This window comes from Coregonus clupeaformis, chromosome 19 (assembly GCF_020615455.1).
Source record: "Coregonus clupeaformis isolate EN_2021a chromosome 19, ASM2061545v1, whole genome shotgun sequence".
Classification (NCBI taxonomy): domain Eukaryota; kingdom Metazoa; phylum Chordata; class Actinopteri; order Salmoniformes; family Salmonidae; genus Coregonus; species Coregonus clupeaformis.
This window is the reverse complement of record NC_059210.1, coordinates 39,467,310-39,492,837: the sequence shown is the minus strand read 5'-3', so window position 1 is coordinate 39,492,837 and position 25,528 is coordinate 39,467,310. Positions and strand designations below refer to the sequence as shown.

The 25,528-nt window shown below is 43.5% G+C and overlaps 1 protein-coding gene across 1 annotated transcript in view; it reads right to left on the bottom strand.

Moving 5' to 3' along the window:
- Positions 1 to 1,527: 1,527 nt before the first annotated feature.
- The window catches only part of LOC121531894 (multiple C2 and transmembrane domain-containing protein 2), a 44,224-nt gene continuing 20,223 nt past the window's right edge, over positions 1,528 to 25,528 (bottom strand). Inside the window, exons 18-23 of the mRNA XM_041837437.1 lie at positions 13,686 to 13,805; positions 12,579 to 12,620; positions 7,548 to 7,657; positions 7,250 to 7,359; positions 4,685 to 4,782; positions 1,528 to 2,430 (exon numbers count right to left, since the gene is read on the bottom strand). Of these exons, the coding sequence (XP_041693371.1) occupies positions 2,371 to 2,430; positions 4,685 to 4,782; positions 7,250 to 7,359; positions 7,548 to 7,657; positions 12,579 to 12,620; positions 13,686 to 13,805 (540 nt within the window). The 3' untranslated portion in view covers positions 1,528 to 2,370. The remainder of the gene's footprint in view (positions 2,431 to 4,684; positions 4,783 to 7,249; positions 7,360 to 7,547; positions 7,658 to 12,578; positions 12,621 to 13,685; positions 13,806 to 25,528) is intronic.

Genomic DNA, 25,528 nt, shown 5'->3' with positions numbered 1-25,528 from the left:
GAGATACAGATGTCCTGTTGTAGCAGTATTGGAGTGTGTTAAAATATGATGATTAACAGTACCCTGGGAGTGATGCTTAATTGGTTTCACCTCTCGTGGACACCTCATTGGTTCTTCTCAGTGGTCTGTGGGTACCCCACCCCCTCCTCCTCCATGCCACCCCCACCCCACCCCCAGTGGAGCCCAGAATGCAAAAGGGTTTCAGCTTGTGTGTGGGATTTAGCTCGTCAGAAGCTCAGGGTCACCTCCACTCCCCCTCACTTTGAAATGGACCCCTGGTGGCAGCTCCTGGGAGAGCCCAGTGATGTCTCTATCAGCCTGTCAAAAGAGATAGCCCGGGGCTCCACTAGGTCCCCCTGAGCCAATCAAACTCTTCACAAAGCACAGATAGATGCTCTTTCACCAGCGTGCAACTGCAGTGGAAGGAGAGCACCCGTCCTTTCGCCCGACTGGGATGCTCAGCACACCAATCAGTTAGAACAAACTCCCAGTGCTGGGGTCCAGGGCTCGCCTCAGCCCAAACTCTGCTCAAACTAGGGCTATTTTTAAGTGTTACTTGTTTATTTACTCTTTCTTTGAAGGAGCTGAACTGAGAAAACACACCAACTTAACAAAAAGTTATTTCAAAGGCCTACTGTGTGGAGATCCAACGATAAAAAGGACACTCTCTAAGAACTCTGATAACATGTTATATGATTAAAGTTCCACTGGTATATAAGTGAGAAGTATTCCATAAGGATTTGATCCAATATGTGCTTAGTCTGGAAATGTCATGAGGAATTGATTTCCCATTAAAAAGAGATAGTAATTTGTCAAAGGCAATGAAAGAGCCAGTTAATGTAGGCCCATCAAGGATAAAACTGTTTGAAAATCATCACATTCAAATCTAATACATATAAGATCTAAAACAATCTTCTAAACACACCAATAATCATCTCTAAGTAACATCACATCAATGTTTGAGGCTAATCGTTGTGAATAACTTGAAGATGTCTCAAAGCAAACCGTGAAAGACCCTCTGAGGATTATGTCTGATGGAGTAGGAAGCATATGTTAGTCTTCCAGGAACTCCATCATGGAGAGAAAGACTATCATGGACCTGTGTGTGTGTGTGTGTGTGTGTGTGTGTGTGTGTGTGTGTGTGTGTGTGTGTGTGTGTGTGTGTGGCCAACATTAGGCAGTGGAGGTGATTTTAGTGGAAACGTGAAGCAGTAAGTGCTGAAGATGGAGAGTACTCTCTGTGAGAGATGAGCGCTCGCTCATGTGGACCCTATTATTGTGAGAAGGCAACAAAAGCACTGCATTAGCCACTGCGCCGGACCGATATACAGGGCTTTGATGTGAGCTCAGTAACCAAGGCACAGCGGTGGCCGATGCATGAGCTCTGTTCCAATGGGTGTGTTGTGTAATCAGATGTATTTACTGTGTATTCAGGGAGAGAAGTGGTGTAATCCATTCCCAGTGCAGCACAGTTAGGAAGAAAATCAGTTTGGAACAACTACAGTTTGAGATGGGATTTTTCTAGGTTTTACAATTCATCACATTTTTATTTGAGAATTTACAAATAAGAGACACCAAAACAGGAAACCTGAGAAGTTGCACAGCACACTAGAGTCTCAAAGTTACACGTATCTAACTTTCCTTTGTCCAGAAAATGTATTCTTCATAATACAAAATATTTTGGTCATTGATAAAAAGGATTGTACAGAGAGTTGACATTACAAATAAAATAATTATATGCACCTTGAATATAAAAAAGCTTTGTAGTAAACAGGTATGAGCATTGGCCTACATAAAAAGAAAGCTATAAAAATACAATTGTAATTCCTGTAATACTTTACCTAAAGTCGATATTTGAGAGATCAAATTAAATTGGTAGGAATGTAAGTACAAAGTAATAACAGGATTTAGCACACGTACAGTATTACATTTAGCCATTTGTCCTATATGAAAATAAAATGTACATGATTCAAAGCATTGCAGTGGTTCAGTTTTACTACTCAAACCAATAAAAGCAAAACAGCAGAGGTCGGAGTTAAACCAAACTCTCTAGCTCTCATTCTTTTTCTAAAATGCATGAATGGATGCAGGCTGGGCCGGGGCGGGCAGACGGTGTATCTGGCTCTGTGATTGACAGCTCCATGTGCTGCCCTCCTAGCCGGTGCAGTGCACAGCCCCTGTCAGGGGGGTGGCAGACACACAAGCGGGAGAGCGGCTGACTGCACCCCGCAGCAGGGGGCACAGGAGAGGGGGGAGCAGGCGGTGAGGGGTCGCAGGTTCTGCTGGCACTGGAGCGTTGCCATCGTAGCGGACTGGGCCGTGCCATTTTCAAAAGGAGCCTGGGCCTTTCATCCAGCATGTCCGAGGGGCTTACCTTCTCCTCCGTGGCGGGCTCTGGACGCTGGGCACTCTCAGCTCGCTGTACTGCACCTGTAAAAACAAACAGGAGTTTGGTCGGAGGCAGGTAATCTGAGCTCAGTGGAGCACACGGTAATGGCTCCCCCGAGGAGAGCTGGTGCAGGGGAAAGCGAGGCGGGCTCGCCTGTAATGAATCATTTTTTAAACACAGGAGCAGAGGGGATTAATCACAGGGAGGAAGGATTTGAGAAGTCAAGGGTTCCGTACCAGCGCACTCCCCCCTCCTCCGCCACAATCGCAATATTAGAAACAGACATCAACTGTTGAGAAGACCTGCCAGTGAGGGAGTTGTAAAACTGCATAATCGCTCATTGCAAGTTGTGTCCTTTCTGAGAAAACTTTGTACGAAGCCAAGAATAGCCTCAGCCAGGGGTTTCTTAACTAGAGTAGCAACTGGCATCAATGGGATGTCGACTTTTACATGCTTCAAAGGGAACTAAAAGTTGACTTTGATTTCATCCGAGAAAAGAGACCTGCCACTTTGACATTTGAACTTAAACCACAGTTTCCTTTCAGTTATGTTTGCAGAATTATGAGGCTCAACATCAAAGATTGTCTCAAGTTTACACAATTTCCTACATGTCCAAACATATTTGTAACAGAAATGTATGCTGAAAGTCTAGAATTAAACTTCCAAATTGGAACTTACTATGGCAAATGGTTGAAAAACTGTAAGTATCTAAAATATCTTTGTCTCTAGTGAAAGTAACAGGCCCCCAAAAATATGAATCAAAAGAACCATAATGTGAAACCGATTGATAGTTGGAAAAATATTTAGAAACTCGACAAAATTAAGTTTGAAGAAAAATTGCTTTCAAAACCATTTTTTGTTGTTGCTACAACAATAACATGGCTCTGTTGAATCAAGGTAGAGAATCCATACTAATTACCAAACCCTGATTATTAGAATGGGAGATGGAATGAATGAGGGAACAAAGTGACTGCCGTCTACATCAGAACATGAAACTGTTCTCAGAACTGACAGATGCTTCTTATTTCAGGACAGACACGCTCCTGTCAGAAGTCCCGGTTTGGGGGGGCTTTGTAGATTTGCACAGGCACTAATTGCCAAGTCATTTTGCTGTCAGACAGGAGCCTGTTTCCAGCCTTTGTAATATGGCTTGACTGTGTCCATACCTAGGCCTATCTAAGGGTTGGAGTTCTAAGGCAATAACAGGAATCTGTGGTCTATTGTTATGGTTCATGTGTTTGTCTTGTTCAGCAACATTATTATTCACAGAACTTTATCTACTGATGAGTCATTATGAATGTTTTGTTTTGTTATGTAGCCATCATCCATGACATAGTTAATCTGTAAACTAGACTAAAAAGTATTGTCCCCATGGAGTCATTTTCAAAACTTTAATAACGTGTCACATAAAATATGTGAGACATAAAATATGGCAAAACTAAATGTATTCATCTTGTTGTTTTGCCAACTTACTCAGCCAAAAAATCACATAGGCTTCTCTCCAACATCACTGAACATTTGGCAATAACTCTCAGAGTGACAACATCAAGGGGGCAGTGGAGAAAGAGACTGGGGTTCAGTGTCTTTCCAGATCCAGACAGATACGTATCCTAGCTGAATACTGTCTGTGGAGTACTGTACCTGGGAGAGGAAGACACTATTTGCTGCTCCGTTTCCTGCCCACGCTCAGCCTCTCTGTCACAGAACAGAACAGAGAGAAAACAGGATGCACACCCAGTATCACGTACAGTACAGCACCCTGCCCTGGCAGCTATCTGCTACCAGCCCTGTGATGTAACCGCAAATGACATGTCAGCCATGGCTAATATATGATCACATATGGCAGCCAGCAGGATGTGCCGGGTCTCACGACTACATTAATTGACTCCCCCACCCTGATGTGATGGGGACCACGTCAGAGTGTCTAAGCTGACATAGAGCTGGGCACACCAGCCACAGACAACCACAGACGTCAGGGGCCCTCCGCCGGCCCCTGGCCAATCACAGGCTCCGACGCCACAGTGCTTTTATCACAGAGACAAAACTGCTAATCAGGGACAAGGCTGGAGCGATATGGCGGAGGACAGATCAGAGTAGACCCCATCCAGGCAACGGGACGACTGCATCAAACTACCGCCAGAAATAATTGGGCCAGGGATGCTTTAAAGGCCATTAATAATCAAACAAAGCCAGAGGATATATTTCCCCAACACTTGGGAATTCTGTTAGAGCAAATAATGCAGATATCTTCAGGGAATTCCCTCCCTCTGTCTGTATGGAAAATTGGACCCTTACCTTTTGAACATCAGAAGGCACCCTCTTGAGGAAATCCAGTATTTCATTATTGTCAATGGCATACGGGTTGCGTAGCTTCTTGGTAAATTTGTTAACGCCTGTGAAAACAAGGACACTTTAATAAATAAAGGTGTCATCGAGACCTGCATATTTTTACAAGGAGAAAACAATCTTGCGACCCAATCCCTAGCTCTTTCACCGCTGTATGAGAAATTGCACCTTGTGACGCTATTTTGAATTGATCCACAGGAACTAAATTGAATCTGTATATCAATAAGATGGTGAGGTTGTATGGACAGTGCATTGATATGTATCATCATAAATATACACTACATAACCAAAGGTATGTGGGGACCTGCTCGTCGAACATCTAATTCCAAAATCATGGGCATTAAAATGGAGTTGGTCCCCCCTTTGCTGCTGTAACAGCCTACACTCTTCTGGGAAGGCTTTCCACTAGATGTTGGAACATTGCTGCGGGGACTTGCTTCCATTCAGTTACAACAGCATTAGTGAGGTTGGGTACTGATGTTGGGCGATTAGGCCTGGCACGCAGTCGCTGTTCCAATTCATCCCAAAGATGGGGTAGAAGTCAGGGCTCTGTGCAGCCCAGTCAAGTTCTTCCACACTGATCTGGACAAACCATTTCTGTATGGACCTCGCTTTGTTCATGGGGGCATTGTCATGATGAAACAGGAAAGGGCCTTCCCCAAACTGTTGCCACATAGTTGGAAGCACAGAATTGTCTAGAATGTCATTGTATGCTGTAGCGTTACGATTTCCCTTCACTGGAATTAAGGGGCCAAGCCCGAACCATAAAAAACAGCCCCAGACCATTATTCCTCCTCCACCAAACATTACAGTTGGCACTATGCATTCGGGCAGGTAGCGTTCTTCTGGCATCCGCCAAACCCAGATTTGTCGGTTGGACTGCCAAATGGTGAAGCGTGATTCATTACTCCAGAGAATGCTTTTCCACTGCTCCAGAGTTCAATGGTGGCAAGCGTTACACCACTCCAGCCGACGCTTGTCATTGCGCATGGTGATCTTAGGCTTGTGTGCGGCTGCTCGGCCATGGAAACCCATTTCATGAAGCTCCCGATGAACAGTTCTTGCACTGACGTTGCTTCCAGAGGCAGTTTGGAACTCGGTAGTGAGTGTTGCAACCGAGGACAGATGATATTTACACGGTACGCGCTTCAGCACTCGGCAGTCCCGTTCTGTGAGTTTGTGTGGCCTACCACTTCGCGGCTGAGCTGTTGTTGCTCCTAGACATTTCCACTTCACAATAACAGCACTTACAGTTGAGCAGGGCAGCTCTAGCAGGGCAGAAATTTGACGAACTGACTTGTTGGAAAGGTGGCATCCTATGACGGTGCCAAGATGAAAGTTACTGAGCGCTTCAGTGAGGTCATTCTACTGCCAATGTTTGTCTATGGAGATTGCATGGCTGTCAGCAACGGAAGTGGCTGAAATAGCCGAATCAACTAACTTGAAAGGTTGTCCACATACTTTTGTATATATAGTGTATATGTTGGCAGCTCAACAGTACAGAGAATGCTGTAATGCAGGCAGCAGGTGCACAGTAACACAAACATCCATGAGAGCTTTTGAACAGAGCCTGGTGGCTGACTGCAGAACATACATTTCAGTCCGTGTCCAAGGGCGACTCAGGTCCTCTGAGTACACATACAGTACTAAAGCCCGGAGCAGAGATTACCAACCTCCCCTCGCCCTATCACCACTCCACCCCCAACTACCTTTCCATATCATTCAAACAACCAAAACATTTCTTAGGTTTCCTTTCAAATAACTTTATTATTTCTCTAATTTTCAATAGTGTTATTTCCCCCCATTCCACACTATTTCTAGAAAGGAAACAGATACCTCTGGGGTCTTGTTCTAATGAGACCATATATTCACTGCTAGTTACAGCGCTTACCTCGACATGTACACAAAGAACCTAAGGACCTAAATGTGTGCAGACTACATGAAAAGCTTGCATCACAACCAGAGATGGGGGTTAACTGGGGAGTGAGGAGAGTCTATCAGTGCTTTTGTTTGATATGATTTTGGTATTGATTGTGTTGGAGGCAGTGTAGAAGTACAGTTAGTTGTGGGCTAACAGCTGGAGGAGGAGTGTCTGTTTCCCTCTGACCGCTGAGACGACTGCCTTCCTCTGTTGGACTGGAGCAGATAATGAGGGTTTCCACCAGGAGCCTACACTGCCCAAGGACATCCTGTTTTATATACAGCATGATGCTCTCTGCCTCGTCGCTCGGCTTTGTTTTCTCACAGACCCTGAGCCTAGCCTCAGACTGGTCTGCTTACATCCCCCACTGAGCAGAGCTCTGAGCACACTGAGCCTCTGGAGCTAGCAGCCTGAGCTCTGGTGTGAGGATGGATGAATGTTCAAATGACTTCAATGAAGAACATGTTATAATGATAATGGATATAAGTGCTATTCACTGTAATTGTCTTTTTACAACAATGTTTTGCAGAAGGGGAAGCTATCCATTCCAAAACAGTATTTATTATTCAAATAATGGTGTATATTTGACTTACCCCATATCAAGATAATGTAGCGCAGTGGGATGTAGTATAATGCTGCTGTTGCCACAAAGAGAACCAAGCAGGCCAGCCAGGACAGGAAGGGCACAGACCAGTTGAACGTGCTGTGGATTAAATATTACATCAAATAAAGTCAGAATATCATTATGACTAAGAGGATACAAGATACTGCACAATCAATAATGTAGTTGCAAGCCAAAGCCGTATACACCCACTGTTACAGAGAATATTGAACTCCAGTTTACTGTAATGGGTTATGAAACATTTCCAAAACTTAAAATGTAAAACTTACTTCTTGACTCTTTCCCCGATGCATGCAATTTCATCCAAAATGTTTTGGACAATGATGACGATCTCTTGGACCATATGGATTTTGTCCATCAGTCCCTTTTTCCCTGATTCCTATAAATACACAGGCACTGATGAGGTCTACTGTACTGTATGTCAATTGTTTGAAGAAGCAGACAAAGCCCAGTTTATCTCTGCTGCGCTATCATGAGTAATTCATCTATTGAATTGCCTATAATGAGCAAACTATGTCTCTTCAGACTATGCTTTTGAAAATGAGGCAGATTCAACGTTGAAAAGCTGTCATGAGGATGGCTGTGAGATTTCCACTTTTGTCCGCCACAAACAATGGAAGTGCTCTACATCAAAATCACAGATTAACTGGAGGATGAGACAGACATAAAATGGCCATCAGCAATCAGGCAGCAGCCCAGATGACCCAGACAGGAAGAGCAGACAGAGGATGTATGTTGTAAGGGAGTCGAATCCCACAAGTCTCCATAGGGTGGGTTTGGACTTGTTCTGCCAGTGCTATCCCACCTACCTCTATACTCATTCTGTCTGTCTGTCCTCACACCTCTGTGTGTGTGTGAGGGGGCAGTGGCTCAGCCACCCTAGAACACAGGGTTGTAATCATTGGATGTATTCTCACTCATATATAACTCTCATATCATGTGAATGGGCTATGGCTATGTCCACCTTCATCACCAACAAAGTGTATATATAGTGTTATAGTGCTAATTTTGTATTGATATATAAATATCATGGTGTATATGGTGCAAAAGCTGTGATATGATACAGACATCTTATATAGACCAGATGGACATGTTATGGGAAGGTGTCTGTCTATATCAGTGTGGGGAAAATAACAGATCTTCTCTGGCTTGTCTTGAGTTGAACTAGACATGATCAGATGAGTGCTGCTAACAGCAGAGAAGAAGCAGCGCTGGGAAGCTTTCCAGAAGGAGAGGCTGGAGATGATAACACCAGTAATGCAAGCTAAAGAGGGCTGAGAAGACTCACATCAAAAGGAGGACATAATGACAGGAATGATGACAGAGAAGAGCGAGGGAGAGAGAGAGGGAGGTATCTGATGGAGTCTAACAGGAGGCTTGACGATGTCTATATGTTTGTGTTAGAAGGCAGTTCCAGCCCCAGCCTGGGCTCAGAGACAGTGTCCAGACAGAATGTTTTTATCAGAGTCTCATGAGGCAGCCCCTGGGAAAACACGCTGTCTGCCAGGCAGCACAGAGCAACGAGACTCCCCACTGTCAGTCCTCAGTCTCCTCCACAACAACCACAGGAAGAGAGCAATTCCCACCAGGCCGCTGGAAATATCTCAAATATGCTCTCTCAGAGATCCATGAAGAGATTATTATCCCATAGTATGATAAAATAGAGGGGAGGGATAGTACTGTACCCTATCATCATATGGAAGAGATTACTATCCCATAGTGTCATACAATAGAGAGGGAGGGATAGTACTGTAGCCTATCATCCTATGTATCATTGTTTTATAGAAGAGACACGGCACTGTCTACAGCAAGACAAAGAAAATCTCCAACCTCAGTCTAATGTGAATGCAGAATGCATATCATTTACTTCACATTAGGTGTTAATTTAGCTCTTTCTCCTGAGCTCTGATTCACAGCAGAGGAAACTGTTTGTGCCTGCTAAAAGCCATTAAGATCCATGTCTGTGTGCTCCTGATGGACAGAGAGCTGTGCACGGGGAAATGAGAGCTCACTGGATATGGAGACTCATCAGTTAGAGATATGAAAGGGAATCTGAGCCTATCTAAAATTGATTAAGGCCCCCTAAACATGAATTAGGATTCAAATCTGATAAGAGATATGAACTCTTATTTAAAAGAGATAGGACTGTGTGCACAAGGTAGATGTAGCCAAAGAGGCAAAAAATAGAAATACAAATAATAATAATAATAATTGAGCTTTCATTTGAAAAAAGAAATCCAAATGATATGTTCTATAAAGTATGCATCAATAAGCTCTCATGATTATCAACTTTAATTTCCCTTAAGACCCTTGAAGTCCTCCATCTCCTTAGTGATGAGCATTGGAAGTCCTTTACTACATCACTCATTTGATGATATTATTTATCTTCGTTCATTTCCCTTTTCAACCCCCTACAAAACTGTTCTGTGCTGCTGGTAAACAGAAATAAATGAAAGGTATTCTCCTGAAGTGTAAGGGATGGGTATACTGGTGGGGATGGACCACATAAATCATAAATGTGTACTGATTAGAAAAACCTGTGTCAAATCATATTCTCATTTCAGATAAAATTGTAAAAGTTATACCTTTAAAGGGAACAGATTTGATCTCCTGCACAAAGGTAAACAGAAAATGTGGTTTCACAGGCATGTTGGGCATAATCAAATGCTGAAAAAAGCTCATTTAACATTGCTTTAATTTGAATAAATGGAACCAAATTTGAATATTCATTCAAAGCTTGACTGAATATTTTCTAGTGACTTATTACACAAAGGAGAGAAACGTTCATCTTAATGTAAAACACCTGTGATTTTGGCATGGATTCTTTTATGATATTAAAACGAGCTAACAAGCAAATGGATACACAAACAAACGTGTGGGCAGTGAGCAGCTCCCAGAGGCAGTACGTGTTAGAGGGTACATACCTCCAATAATGCACATCACTGACCATGACATCAGCAGTCTGTCTGGCTGGTGTGCTGAAGGTGACCCAGTGGTGACTAGGGTCTGAGGGGGTAAGGGAAAGCACCCCTTCAGCTCAGTCTGTCACCCCCTCAACCACCCTCCCCAACCCCCTGCTCCCCTGGGCAGTGCTTGAGGAGCAACGCTCCCCCCATTTTCCCCTAGACCAGCCTTACCAGCCAGGGGCCATAGAAAACCGGTTTTATCTTCTCTGTTCATTGTGATGGAGATCTATGGGCTTCTTTTACTTTTCTAGTTTTTTTTATGTTATCTAATAAATATTATCCGTCTGCACAATTGATACCTAAGGCCAAAGGGAAGTCACTTTGGCCACACATCATTTGTAAGCTGTCTCTTTCCCTGAGGACAGATTTGTTCACAGAGAGAGAGATCTGTTGTGTATTATCCTGATGTAACGTAGCCGGGCCTTTCGTCTCTCTTTAACATCATGCCTTCACATTCCTACTGCTCTATCGGAAGTTTACATATCTCCTTCCTCCAGGGGAAAACAGGGAAAAAACATTTGAGTGGCAATGGTAACCTTCTCAAAGGGAATAACCTTTATTCAGTTCTTAGCGAAAGGACTAGAAGAAAAAGTAGTGCCTTTGAAGTCATCAAATTGAACACTGATCACTCTTTAACCCCAAATAGTTTAAAAGAACACTTTGATATGAAGTGTAAAGCTACACTGCTTGGTCTGTCTGCATGATATTACATTTAAGTGACAGCAAAACCATAACACGACTTTCAAATAAGCCACTTTAAATTAAAGCTGACATCTTAAAACAAACACAGGAACTGCTTAATTAGTAAATGAAAGCAGATATTTCACAGAGTGTGAATGGGCTTACTGGGCTCACTTTAAACCTTTTAGAGAGGACTTCAAGGAACAGGAATTATTTGGTTTAAGCCATTACACTGAGCTCTGCAACACATGGACATGTATTTAGAAAAATCTACTCCCTGCTTTTTTTTAGACGTACCTATTTTTTAATCTAAAGGAGAAAACAAACGGAATACATTTTAAAAAGAGCCAAATCATTGAGGTTGAGTGAAATTATGAAGACCTGCTACTAATGATCCTATTCAGCAGTATAATTATTAAAGGCCACAAAAGCAGCAAATCCTCATTCACTATTCATACAAACACACAATTGTCATATCATTACTATTTGTTTGGGGACTGGGTTGTCTTTTCTAAGCCATGATTACAAATGCAGTGCAACTAAGCGTAAGCTGTATTATGTGTATGCACACATATCATGAGAGTTTCATCCATGAATTAGCCTGTGCTTTCAGACAAGATATGGAGGACGGGCCTGTTTTCTAGCAGAGGGTGTTCCTCTCCATAAAGTTAGCCCCTGGTCATCACAACAGAATATATTGAGCACATTATGGATATGATTCCTGGGCCAAGACGCACTGCAGAGGGGTCATTGCTTGGAGGCTTTGCAGCAGCTCCACACTTCCCCACTTCTCCACCATAAAGCAATAATACACATCCCATTAACTCTTGCCTCTCCTAACTAAAACGAAGGGAAATGTCTAGATAAGAGGAACAAAGAGTAAAGGACATGACACTTTTGACTTCTTCTTTTGGTGTGGAGGCTGGTGGGAGGAGCTATAGGAGGACTGGCTCATTGTAATGCCTGGAATGGAATTAATTGAACGGAGTCAAACATGGTTTCCATATGTTTGATAGCGTTCCACTCATACCATTCCAGCCATTACAATGAGTCCATCCTCCTATAGCTCCTCCCACCAGCCTCCACTGGTGGGCAGGCATTCAAATAATTGTTTTGGGATTATCACGTTCAGATTAACAATTATACATTTGGCATCATTATGAATATAGAGATCCAATTGTTTAAGTGAGTGATAATCTTGATAGAATAGTAAGTACATTTTCTTAGCCTCATTTGTTATTGTAGGGAAATGGTCAATCTCATAGTAACCATCCCATTTAGAAAAGTCTGGTGAAAAAATCTTCACTCGCTGCTAATATCTCCAACGGCAGACAAACTTCAATTAATGATGCAGTTTAACGTAGATTTTGAGTTTAAAAGGGCTGGGACAATGCGGCAGAGCACATTTGTAGTGATACTGAATACTCAATGAAATAGAAGGAAAGTGCTGAAGGAGATGTGTTTGTTCACATGCTATTACTGTTTCCTACATTCTGTCCTAATTTTGAATGCATAAAATGTTCTCTTCTTGGGTAAAGACAAGCTTCTGAGAGATGATTTCCAGTGGAACTATGCAAAAGTCGCAACTAGAACTTGTATAACTGGCATACATAATATATTATACAATAGTCAGAAATAAAGGAAATAAAATACCTTCTCATCTTCCTCCTCATCATCGGTCATGTTCATGTTCACCTACAAGAGAATGGAGAGAGGTAGTGAGTTTTCAAATGGACAGGGACACACGCGGGCACTGGAGCATTTTTAACAAACACCTAGTAATGAAATTCTGCTCTAGTACATATACCCCTATTGGGAGAGGCCTGTTTCCATAGAGACTACATCACAGGGGTGACCTCACACAAAAGGAGAGGTGAAAGAGGGCCTTCCTCACAAGAGTACTGTCACAGCAAAGCAATCTAATTTCTTCACAACATAAACACAACAGAAAAACAGAAAGAGGAAAACAACTTTTAATTTGGATGCTGTTGCCTAGATCCCTTTACATCAAGTCATCCCTGACCCCTGCATGGTGCACACTGTGACATTGCCTGGGAACAGGGTTGTGTTACTGCCGGGCACAGGGTCACAGAGAGGTGACAGAGGCGCCACACTGGATATGAGGGTGAATCCAGGCTTTAACATTGCCCGGGGACTGCATCTTTGCCAGCAGCCTCAAACACAATCAGTGGGCTGGGGATGGGGATGGGGATGTTGCTGCAGGGAGGGGATGTTTGCAGGCCAAGGACCCGGCCGTCGAGATGGCTTACAACACAGTGAAATTGGAGGGCATTGAGAAGTGTGAACAGCATTAACCTTTACAGACCTGGCTAGGAGAGACTTGATTCCCATAACCTAGGCTTTGATACAGAGGAGATAGCTGTGCCATCTTGAGAATGTCCTCAATGCACTTCTACAACAGTATCTACACAACATCAATACAATGTTGTATGTTGAAAGAATACTGTATATGTATCAACATGGTAAAAAAAAAAGCATTTTGCAAATATTTTGCTAAAATGATGGAAATGGCATACTCTTGATTATTGTAGGGCATTGCGGGCAGTTCAACTCAGCTAGTGGGAGTGCAAGTCTATGTCCTGGGTTCTGAGAGAGACAGAGTCTAGCACAAGGAGTTGGTGCTCAGCTCTGCATGCTCCTGACCGGTGAGTGGGCGAGGGGGAACATGATGAGCTGCTGTGACATGTGTAGTATAGACCAGAGCTATATGGAGTACAGTACAGTAAAGGAGACACTCACCAGGTCCTGATTGCTGCTGATCCTCTCTGTGGTGATCTGGAAGTAGTTCCAGCCAATGAGCAGCAGCAGGAAGAGAGGCAGCATGAAGAGCTCCCAGGTCCACACCGTCACCACGAAGATCTGGAAGGACAGGAAGGACAGGGTGGGGCAGAGGGTGGGAGACGGTGAGACTCATGAACAGCACGGATACTGCACGGTGGGTGGCACTGCCTTCATACAACATGGGCCAGAACCCAAGCCCAGATGTCACGGACACAATGTCCTGCTCCCACATCCCAGCATTCTCCACTCAAAACAAAATGGGATTACCCACCACCCAAGCCCCATGAGCAACACAGCAGACCGCAAAGCTACACCACTACAATATACAGCAGGGTACCCCAATTGGCGGCCCAACTTTTCTGGGCATTATTTGTTTTTCATTCTTGGACATAAAAGACTAAAAACACCAGCAAATCGTCTCCAAGTGAATTTAGAAAATATGTTCCAAAGTATTCCCACGCATAATAGAGAGATATATGTGATCGTATACAAATGTAAGCAAGGTTTGAAATGATTATGTTTTAGTCAAATATTATATGTTTGGGCTTCTTGTGATCAATTTGCAGTCTACAAATTATTTTTTATTATGTTCCGGCTCCCTGACCATCCGCTCAAGAAAGAAATTGGCCTGCGGCTGAATTGAGTTGATGATCACTGCTATACAGCATCAGAGCCCCCTCTTAGTGGCTGGGAAGTAAGAGACCTTTGGGAAGGATTTATTAATATTCCAAAATCCAATTTATTTACAGAGATAACATGTGCTGTCAGTGTGCCTTTCTGCAGAACAGAAAGTCTGACAAGGGTAGGCTGTCTCTTATACAGCACATCCAACCCTCTTAGATTGGGAAGCATTTGGGCTGTCTGACTGTGACAAGGCACATATGGCAACTGGAGGAGCATTTGCAACGTTTACCCCTCCACAGCGATGATAGTGAGAAAAGCCAAGACCCCTGGTTGAAATAAGATGGATCACACTGAATGAGTAATCCCTCATAATTCTGTAAAGGAGCGGCGCTAAGAACAGCGAACAACACCCACTGCACTTCACAGCAGAGCACTAATTGGACGGCTGCATTTAAACCCATTTAGTGACAGTCTAATGAGGCTGGCTCTAGCTGAAATGATCCACTATGTGTGAGGAGGAGCGCACTAGCAAGTTGACAGTGAAGAAATAAAAAAGTCCTCCAAGTTTTTAAATCTATTACTGCGTAACACTTGGTGTAGACATTCATTTTACCCATTCTATAACTCTACTGTAAGGCTCTAATCAAATCAAATCAAATGTTATTTGTCACATGCGCCGAATACAACAGGTGTAGACCTTATCGTGTAATTCTTACTTACAAGCCTTTAACTAACAATGCAGTTTTAAGAAAATAAGAGTTAAGAAAATATTTACTAAATAAACTAAAGTAAAAAAAAGTAACACAATAAAAGAACAATAACGTGGCAATATAGAGGGGTTACCAGTATTGAGTCAATGTGTGGGGGAACAGGTTCGTCGAGGTAATTTAGGTAATATTTACAAGTAGGTTTGTGTAAAGTGACTATGCATAGATAATAAACAGCGAGTAGCAGCAGCGTAAAAAAAGGGGGTCTATGCAAATAGCCCAGGTAGCCATTTGATTAGCTGTTCAGCAGTCTTATGGCTTGGGTGTAGAAGCTGTTAAGCAGCCTTTTGGACCTAGACTTGGCACTCCGGTACCGCTTGCTGTGCGGTTGCAGAGAGAACAGTATATGACTTGTGTGGCTGGAATCTTTGACAATTTTTAGGGCCTTCCTCTGACACCGCCTGGTATAGAGGTCCTGGATGGCAGGAAGCTTGGCCCCAATGATGTACTGGGCTGTATGCACTACCCTATGTAGTGCCTTGCGGTCGGATGCCGAGCAGTTGCCATACCAGGCGGTGATGCAACCAGTCAGGATGCTCTCGATGGTGCAGCTGTATAACTTTTTGAGGATATGGGGACCCATGCCAAAACTTTGCAGTCTTCTGAGGGGAATAGGCATTGTCGTGCCCTCTTCACGACTGTCTTGGTGTGTTTGGACCATAATAGTTTGTTGGTGATGTGGACTCCAAGGAGCTTGAAGCTGTGTTGTTGCCTACCCTTACCACCTGGGGATAAAATACAATTTAATCTTTGAAAGGTTAAAAAAATCCTCTTTCTTAAACTTTGTTTTCATGAGAGGAGGAACTTAACCAAAAGGCTGAAAGAAAACAAACCTATTAACTTACAACACCCAATGGAATGAGAGGTGGGATGCCTGCACTACAATAGCTCACTACAATAGCATGCTGTGCAGTCTAGGTGTGGACTGCTGGGGGCTTGTTACAGTAGAAACAATATGTTTAACTTAGTCCTGAGACAGGATGTGAACTGCTGGGTCCTTCAGGCCTCCATTTGAGCCCTGTAAACAGCAGACTGGTCCTGTCATATCAGCCTGTTTCCAGCCCTACTGGCTCTGGGGCAGTCTACCTACTGCCACACAAGGCCTAGGTTCAATGGATTCAAACTGCCACCAGGGAAACGTGAACCATGAGTAATGCTGTAAACACTGGGCCCTCACAGCCCTAGGCTTCGTTCAATAATATCTGAGTAATGTGAAGTGTAGGAACAAGCAGAAACACGGTGGGATGACCAAGATGTGAATACCTAATATTAACAATATGTTACTGTAATTTCTCCATAACAAATTAGTTGAATTATGCAGCCACAGCTAACACTGGTGGGAAAACCTAAAGGTAAAAAATGAATATGCATGATGTGTGGAGGTAGCTTCAGAGTGACTCCTTTAGGTTATGAATAACCTACGTCATATGTTGTCACCTCTATTCGCATGAGGCTATTCTAAAGCGACACTCTTTTCACCCCACAGGAATTCAGCAGGCTGGCAGACAGGTAGCCTGTCATATCCAGAGTATTCCCTTTAAAAGAAAAAGAAAGGGGAAAAAATGTGCCTGGAAACTGACATGAGCCCAGCAGGAATGTTGAACCCCCTTGCCCTCCCTGCAAAAACTGCTACATAAACCACTAAAGTCTAATTGCCTGGTCTCTGTCTTCCTGTGCAAGTCAACAGAGGGAGCCAATTCATTTCCTCCCAGGGAGCCGGCAGAGAGAATCTGTCACAGGTATTCATAATCGCCCACTAATGCAAATTTCTTCTCATCGCGCTCTGGCTTGGTGGACAAGATAAAAGCATAGAGAAATACAATGCCTTTTGTATAAACTCAGCGCCTAAATGAGGGTATAAACCAAAACTGTCAGAAATATCTCCTCAATTCCTCCCTCTCGGTTTTTAAACACTAATACAAATGTAGCTATGAACATCTGGGAAAGCCTCTCGGATTCCATCGCTCAGGCGCACAGAGCTGCCTCTTAGACGTCAGATATCCCTCATTAATGAGCAGAGGTATACTTTTCTCCTGTCTCCTCACATTCTCTGCTGCTTCTGTGAAATGGAGACGGAACTAATTCCCTGCTAAGTGGTTTATGTTTTATTAGCGCCAAGCGTGAGTGATTAAAGGACGGTGTGGACAAAGTGCAACCTGTCAGGCTTAAGTGTAAATTTATATTGAAAATAATCCACCTTTTAATTGGCCTCAAAGTTGGGCTCTATTTCATTTCAGTCTTGAGAGCCGTCCTACCGTATTTTTATCCTGCTACAAATTACACATGACAACAGGAACCTTAAAGTCCAAAACACTACAACACTAATATGTTACATGGGCGGTAAAGCAGTCATTTATTTCACCAAAAGTACACAAAGCAACAAACAGAAAGCAGGGGAGCTAATAATTAATGATCTATCTGAACGGTACGTTTACACACAGCAGAATTGGATAATGAACGACTTGTAATTGAAAGTGTTAGTATGTCTGAGAGGAGTGTCTTTCATGTAGGAAACCTCCCTTGACAAACACCATTTAGCTGAAAAATGCCTGCATGATAATGCATGGGGTGTCTAGGGGGAAAATAATTAATTAATTAAACTATTAGCGCGCGGTGGAGTAGGTGATGGAGATGTACTCTCCTTAGCCACCTGTAAGCGCCTGGAGAAGGACCGACCCTGGGCAGCGCCACTCTGCCAGCAGGGTTAACAACAGGCTGACAGATTTGTTTTATAGTGCCATTAATATGATTCCAGTAAATGCATTCTGCGCCGTCTCATGCAGATTCCCTGGCCAGCAGAATCCAGCACCTAATAATAAAGCACTCAGCGATTAAAAGTGTGAATAAAATAACTCTTAAAGCTGAGCAAGCATGGCAGCTCACACCACCCACACTCTCCCAGGAGGGGAAGAGGGGACCGCAGCAGGAACAAAAGGACAAAGACGCCCTCTCCAAGAGTTTCTACCATCCTGCAAATTGATTAATGGGAGAGAGGCCCAGTCTACCACCCCAAACTACTGACTGACAGACCCTGCATGTCTACACAGCTCCATGTAAACATATACTACAGTATATACTGCATGTGCCAACAAATGAAATGTGATATAGAGAATTATATTTAATCCTACAATTATAGCAATTATTACCAATAGTGTATCACTCATTAACTGGACATTAAGCATGCATTAAAGAGGACACAGTAATTACAAATACAATACGACTGTAAACAGCTCTAATGGGAAATGTTTTATCTCTTCTGTGTTTATCTCATATTTATCGGTGGTAGTGCTTGGAAAGCTACTCTAGCTACGAGAAAAACAGAGCAGAGAGAGAGGAGAGAAGAGAGCCAACTAGCATTATGGGGGTCAGTCAGTGGGGATGTGGATGGATGCCAGATTACATGAACGTAGCTGAATAAGTTTAACAAGGCTGACTACAGGCTCCAGGGGTATCTGTGTGAGAGTGAGTGTGTGAGTGAGTGTGTGTGTGTGTGTGTGTGTGTGTTGTGTGTGTGCGTACTTGCGCATGGGACAGAACAAAAAACCAAAATGTAAAGGGGGTAAAAACCTTGCATAATCGTCACTCTAGTACTTTTTCTGGGTGAAATCAAGGGCAGTGGGAGTAATCTGCATTGCATCCTCAATTAAAATACAAAAAAACCTATTTATAATTAATCAAAGGCCCCACTGGCAGCTCGGCTCACGCAGGCATTTTTTTCAGCCAGGCTGGAACAGAGAGTCTGGCTGAGGGCTAATGTTGGGGACGCTAGTCGGCGGCAGGCTTTAAAGCATCTGTAAACCCAGAGCAATGAGACATGTAATTTGTGGTGAGCTCGGGCCAATACGGGGACAGGCATTCAGGGGGTGTCGGAGGCAGAGAGGAAGCACAGATAAGATTTCTCTGCAGGGCAGGTAGAGTGTGTGGGCAGCAATGGTGCTCGGAGCTAACGCTGAATAAATATTTCAAATACGCTCAGCTCAAGTCTTATCGACTAGGGAGAGCGAGAGAGAAAAAGAGGGAGAGAAAGAGAGATGCTGCATTCTACTGAGAGCGATAAAGGGGAAATCTCACCTCCCTCTTGAGCATGACCATATCAGCTGTAGCAGCTCAGACTCCACAAAAGAATGTATACACAGTTCACACAAATAAACCATTGGTATACATAGAAGAGTTTCTGATAATCCATGGCCATATATTTTTTTTTTTAGTAGTTTTACTTACTACAATGGCTTTTAAGTATGCCATGGAACAATAGTAAATATAACAATAAATTGCAATCTAAACTCCATAAATTGTAATCAAATTCCAACAACTAATCTGGAAATGAATGTAATATTTATTAATCTAATTTAGTGTAATTAAATAATGATGAATAAACAAGGAAATTGAAGATTCGCAACTCAATTAATGTTAGCTAAGAAAATTCTGCGGCTAGTTAGGATGCCAGTACTACAGTACAGTAGTGATAGTGTGCTCTTTATCAAAGGGAAGGGAAGACAAGAGAAGGGTGGCAGGGTATTAGCATTAGCTTGCAGGCCCGGTGTTGGCCATTGTCTCCCTGTCTGTCTGACACATGCCAAGGCTGGAGCATATCTGGAGGCAGGGTGGAGTGGGGCTGGACCAGGGTTGGACCAGGGTGGTCAGCAGGGGCCCTGTGGTGCCTGTCAGTGGTGGCCACTCCGACCCCAAGCTCCAGCACTGGCCACGAGTGTTTAATCCGTGTCGGGAGCGTTAACACTGAGCGACCTCCTGGGTGACAGATCCGCCATGCGAGCCTTTCCCCCAGAGGAGGTGGGGAGGGAGGGAGGGAGTGGCGTGGACTCTCTTTTCCTTCCCTCCCTGTCAGCTCGACTCACAGACACATTAGCACGCCGGGGCCGAGTCCTGCCCAGTCACAGCCACACACAGGGGCGGTCAGGTCGCAGGCTCTGCAGTGGCCGCCTGGGGAGGTGTGTCCTCTGTGACTGGGAAGGTGGTGAGCATGTTAGAGGCAGTCATTATGATACAGCACACACCACAGGGCCAAAGAGCTCTATTTCCATGTCATTTAACAAATCAAATCAAATTTTATTTGCCACATGCGCCGAATACAACAGGTGTAGTAGACATTACAGTGAAATGCTTACTTACAAGCCCTTAATCAACAATGCAGTTGTAAAATAAAAAATCAACAGAAAAAGTAAAATAAAAAAAGTGTTAAGTAAAGAAATAAAAGCAAATAACTAAAGAGCAGCAGTAAAATAAAATAACAGTAGGGAGGCTATATACAGGGGGGTACCGGTACAGAGTCAATGTGCGGGGGCACCGGCTAGTTGAGGTAATTGAGGTAATATGTACATGTGGGTAGAGTTAAAGTGACTATGCATAAAAACAAATAGAGTAGCCGCAGCGTAAAAGAGGGGGATTGGGTGGGGTGGGGGGGCAGTGCAAATAGTCCGGGTAGCCATGATTAGCTGTTCAGGAGTCTTATGGCTTGGGGGTAGAAGCTGTTGAGAAGCATTTTGGACCTAGACTTGGTCGCTCCGGTACCGCTTGCCGTGCGGTAGCAGAGAGAACAGTCTATGACTAGGGTGGCTGGAGTCTTTTACAATTTTAGGGCCTTCCTCTGACACCGCCTGGTATAGAGGTCCTGGATGGCAGGAAGCTTGGCCCCAGTGATGTACTGGGCCATACGCACTACCCTCTGTAGTGCCTTGCGGTCAGAGGCCGAGCAGTTGCCATACCAGGCGGTGATGCAACCAATCAGGATGCTCTCGATGGTGCAGCTGTAGAACATTCTGAGGACCCATGCCAAATATTTTCAGTCTCCTGAGGGGGAATAGGCTTTGTCGTGCCCTCTTCACGACTGTCTTGGTGAGTTTGGACCATGATAGTTTGTTGGTGATGTGGACACCAAGGAACTTGAAGATCTCAACCTGTTCCACTATAGCCCCGTCGATGAGAATGGGGGCGTGCTCCTCTTTTTTTCCTGTAGTCCACAATCATCTCCTTTGTCTTGATCACGTTGAGGGAGAGGTTGTTATCCTGGCACCACACCGCCAGGTCTCTGACCTCCTCCCTATAGGCTGTCTCATCATTGTCGGTGATCAGGCCTACCACTGTTGTGTACAAATGTAAACGCCTGGAGTTTGCTAAATGGCATTGGCACTTGGATTGCAGCTGGTGCTGTGGTAGGATGACATGAAAATAGAGCTCTTTGGCCACGAACACCAGTGGTGGGTTTTGCGTCTAAATAAAGTTGCATATGCAGAACCCATATCTACTGTAAAATATGGTGGTGGAGCTTTGATGTTTGCTTCCACTGGTCCTGGGGCCCTTTTTAAGGTCAACGGCATCATGACCTTTACCCAGTACCAGGACATTTTTGACAAAAATATGGTTGCCTCTGCCAGGAGGCTGAAACTTGGCCGCAAGTAGATCTTCCAGCAAGACAATAACCCCAAGCACACATCAAAATCCCTCCCAAAATGTTAATTGATCACAAAACATTTTGCAATGGCCATCTCAGGAGCACTTATTCATCTTAAAACTGCATTGTTGGTTAAGAGCTTGGAAGTAAGCATTTCACGGTAAGGTCTACACCTGTTGTATTATGCGCATGAGACTAATACAATTTGATTTGATTTGAGTCTCCGGACTTCAACCCCTTTGAAAATCTGTGGTTTGAATTGAAGAGGGCAGTCCATAAGCGAAGACGAAGGATATCAAGGATCTGGAAAGATTTTATATGGAGGAACGGTCTAAGATCCCTCCCAATGTGTTCTCATAAAACATTTTAGAAAAAGGCTCAGTGCAGTTATCCTTGCAAGGTGAGGTATTGAAACAGGGGTGGCAATAATTTTGACCCCTATCTTTTTGAGAGAAAAAATCTCTCTGAGCAATTGTATTAGTATAAAATAAGAAAATGTTCAAATTTTCTTGAGCATACAATATAGCTCAGTTTTTGTATTATTTATTTTATACAGTCTTTTTTGCTAAGGATGCCAATAATTTTGGACCTGACTGTAAAACCGCTACAGACAAAGCACCACAGCAGATGCACCAACACAGAGGGCTGCAGTGTTAATCATAGCAACATCATCTGGCTTGTTTATCCTCTGAAATTATAATTTCATGCCACTTTATCATATTTCAAAAAGTGAATGAAAATGAATATATTTTACAATACAAGCCAATGAATTATCAAAATAAACTTGAATATAACGTTTATTATTTTGCAGGAAATGTGTTATTTTAGCTCTCTAATTGAGAGAGGACAACTGTCCGCCAGAGAAAGGCTCTCTGTATAATAAGAGGAAGCGTCTCAAGGTTACGGTTACCAGCTAGCCCCAAGAGCTGTCAACTGACACACTGCCATCCACTGTGGCGACTCAAACAACAATACTGATTATTTAAAAATGGAAGGCATCGCTCAATGTTTGCAGATACTAATATCCTATTCTTTAAAAATTAATATGTCTCAGACTATTTTCTAAATCATGCACACACACACACACACACACACACACACACACATCACCATCAAGGGCTGTCTCACTCTCCCTCCCTGCCACATTCCCACTGCAAACTCTGTGAGAACTCCCACAGCCATAGAGTTTAAGAGTGTAACCCCCCTGAGACTGCAAGAACCCACTCCTTTAAGGCCAGCCAGCCGAGCCACACACAGTCCTCCAACTTTTTCAACAGAAAGAAAACAGATGCAGAGAAAGGAACAAGAGGAAGTTTCTCAGGCATTTACGCAGTTTGACTTTACACTCCTCTCACACTCTTCTGGTCATACATACTGCATTACTGCATTGCAGTAAACCAAAATGGAGCAGATCAGTGCTCACCAAACATGTCATTTTGGGGGACGGTGTTAACTAGAATAATTATAACAGCGCTGATTATGCCTTTGATCCTGGCCGTCCTGGTATTCTGGGTAATGGCCCCGGCCGGCGTGTAGGGGGGCGGGTGCAGCAGCACCTCACAGGTGGTCCCCCGGGACCACTGGATCCAGATCTGACCCTGTCCTGCTCTCATCTGGGAGACAAGGATTCTATCAGCCCAAAAAAGAAGCCTTGGCAGCTGCCAACTGTGTTTACAGCTGCACTGCATAAAACATTCATCAAATGCCATCTTTACAGTCTGTGATGTGAGGCAATCAGCATTTCACAGGCTGTCAAATGATGTCTAAAACAGTTGCTACCTGGCAGTGTCAAAAAGAAAACGGTTCAAATACTCACATAAGGTACACAGGCTTCTTTCTAGTCAGAACTCCTGACAGACAAGACTAGCTCATATGTTAAAATATTAATTATACTGAAATACTTCAAGCGCTCTAATGACAGCAAAGCTCAAAATCAGCTTTCAAGTGTTAATGACCCCCTTTTCTTTTTCATACTTACATTAATTTCTTCTAAATCAAAATTGTTCTAAACTTTAAACTTCTGAAACAGATTAATATGGCCGGCTAATACATGCTCATTTAGCATGTTTGAGAAACTTCTGTTCTGTTGGTCCAGTGGATCAACAGAATGGAGGATTTCACTTTCACAGTTTTTTCCCATGAAGGATTCTAGTTGGGAGCAGTAAGTGATCTCCCATCAGGCTCTACACTACATAGTTCAGTAGTGCTATAGCGCCATCTACAGGCACTGAAAATGTCTGCAGGAAAGAACTCTGGGTGACCCCTCTCTCCTCCGTTGCTGCTGACGTATGGCACATTCATCTAGCTCAGTCTTGGGGAGAAGCACATTTAAAAGGGAGTTATTTTATGAAGATTGTAGCTGTCACGCTCTCTCTCTCAGAAGAAGGGAACATGTCATTGTCAAACTTTAGAAAAAGGCACTTCCTAGGCTCATTACTGTAGCATAAACAAGCACTGAAAAAAATATAAATTTATTGTTTGCATTTCCCTTCACTGATGAGGACGTTTATGAGGCTTTGCAGGAGAAAAATTTTTTATGCGTGAGAAAGATTATTTTAACATGACCTAATTAGAAAGTACCCATTTTAAAACAAACCTACAAGTGGAAAATCCAAGGTATAACTTCAAACAGTATAGACTCCACTTATGAAGGAGATTACGCAATCAGAATCAGTAACCTCTAGCCTTGCAAAACATTACAGTGCTGCAGAAGTTTGCATTTATTCGAGGCTTCCTCTTCACATTATAATACTCTATGGCAGCAGAATGCCTGATGAGCCATCAATCTTGATTTCAAAACAGTGTACATTATATACCCAATTTAAATAGTCTACTCAGAACACATACTTTTCTGATTGCCACAGGGAAAAGTTATGTGCCTGAGAAGTTTATATATCTAATATATAGTTTATATACCTCTGTTAACATAGACCAGACCTGATGCTGCCCAAAGGGGCAAAACATTGCCAATGCAGCTCATGGGAGATTAGATTGCAGTGTACTTCTTGTCAGACAAATCTCTCATACAAACTAAAAATACTTCACACATACCAAAAGGTATTTTATAATGCACACACGAAGATCCACATTCCCTGAACTGACTGCTTCATCTGAGCAGCAATGTATACTGCATGTTGTGAGCAGGTCAGAGTATTAGCCTATGGGACTTACAGCAGCTTGGTGGCTAAGGCTTCCTGGTAAGGCACTAGCGAATGATCCCACAGTCCTGGGATGAAACCACATCAGCGGTAATGCATTACAGGATGCATATGGAGTAATACAGCAGGAATGGTCTAGCTGGCTGATAAATAATGTATTGTAATGTATATTAAAGGCTGAGCCCACACTGCAGCCGTTCCTAGCGGCATATTCTGAGAAGCCGGAGAAGCAGAGGCAGAGTGCTGCTGTAGAAAAGAGCAGACCGTCTTCTAATTATGCACATCTGAGAGGCAAGCAGAGGCCATCTGTCAGTGTCTGAATCAGTTACCTTATTACCAGCGCCTAAAGATATAAATATAGGAGAGGGAGCTGCTTTCATTAAGGCACACGGTGGCATGCTGCTTCAGACAGCTCCAAACACAAACTTAATTGCAAATGAGGACTTGTTGTGAGGAGGAGTGGCCCTAGTGTGGCTGTGCTGTGGCTGACCCCGCTGAGGGCCAGGGCACAAGCATGTGTAGTGGTACGCCACTGGGCTTGTAATGGCTGTCAAGGCCCCTCAGCTGCCCTCTCGTCTCACATGGCAAGGATTTTGTCTGTCTGTGTTTTTACTCACGCCCAGGAGTTCTCTTTGACTGTCGATCCGAAGGCCATATTCAGGCTACAATTGTTGCTGCTCATCATGCAGTGAGGTGTTGCGGATGCGATGCCTGATTAGAAATCAGAACTTTTCTCCGGTCTAACTCTATCTGCTGGTGAGTGGGTGATAAACACTACTTATTTATCAGCAGGCTGATTCACTCTCTCCTCAGGCAAGTCTCAGCAGACACCTTTGACACAAG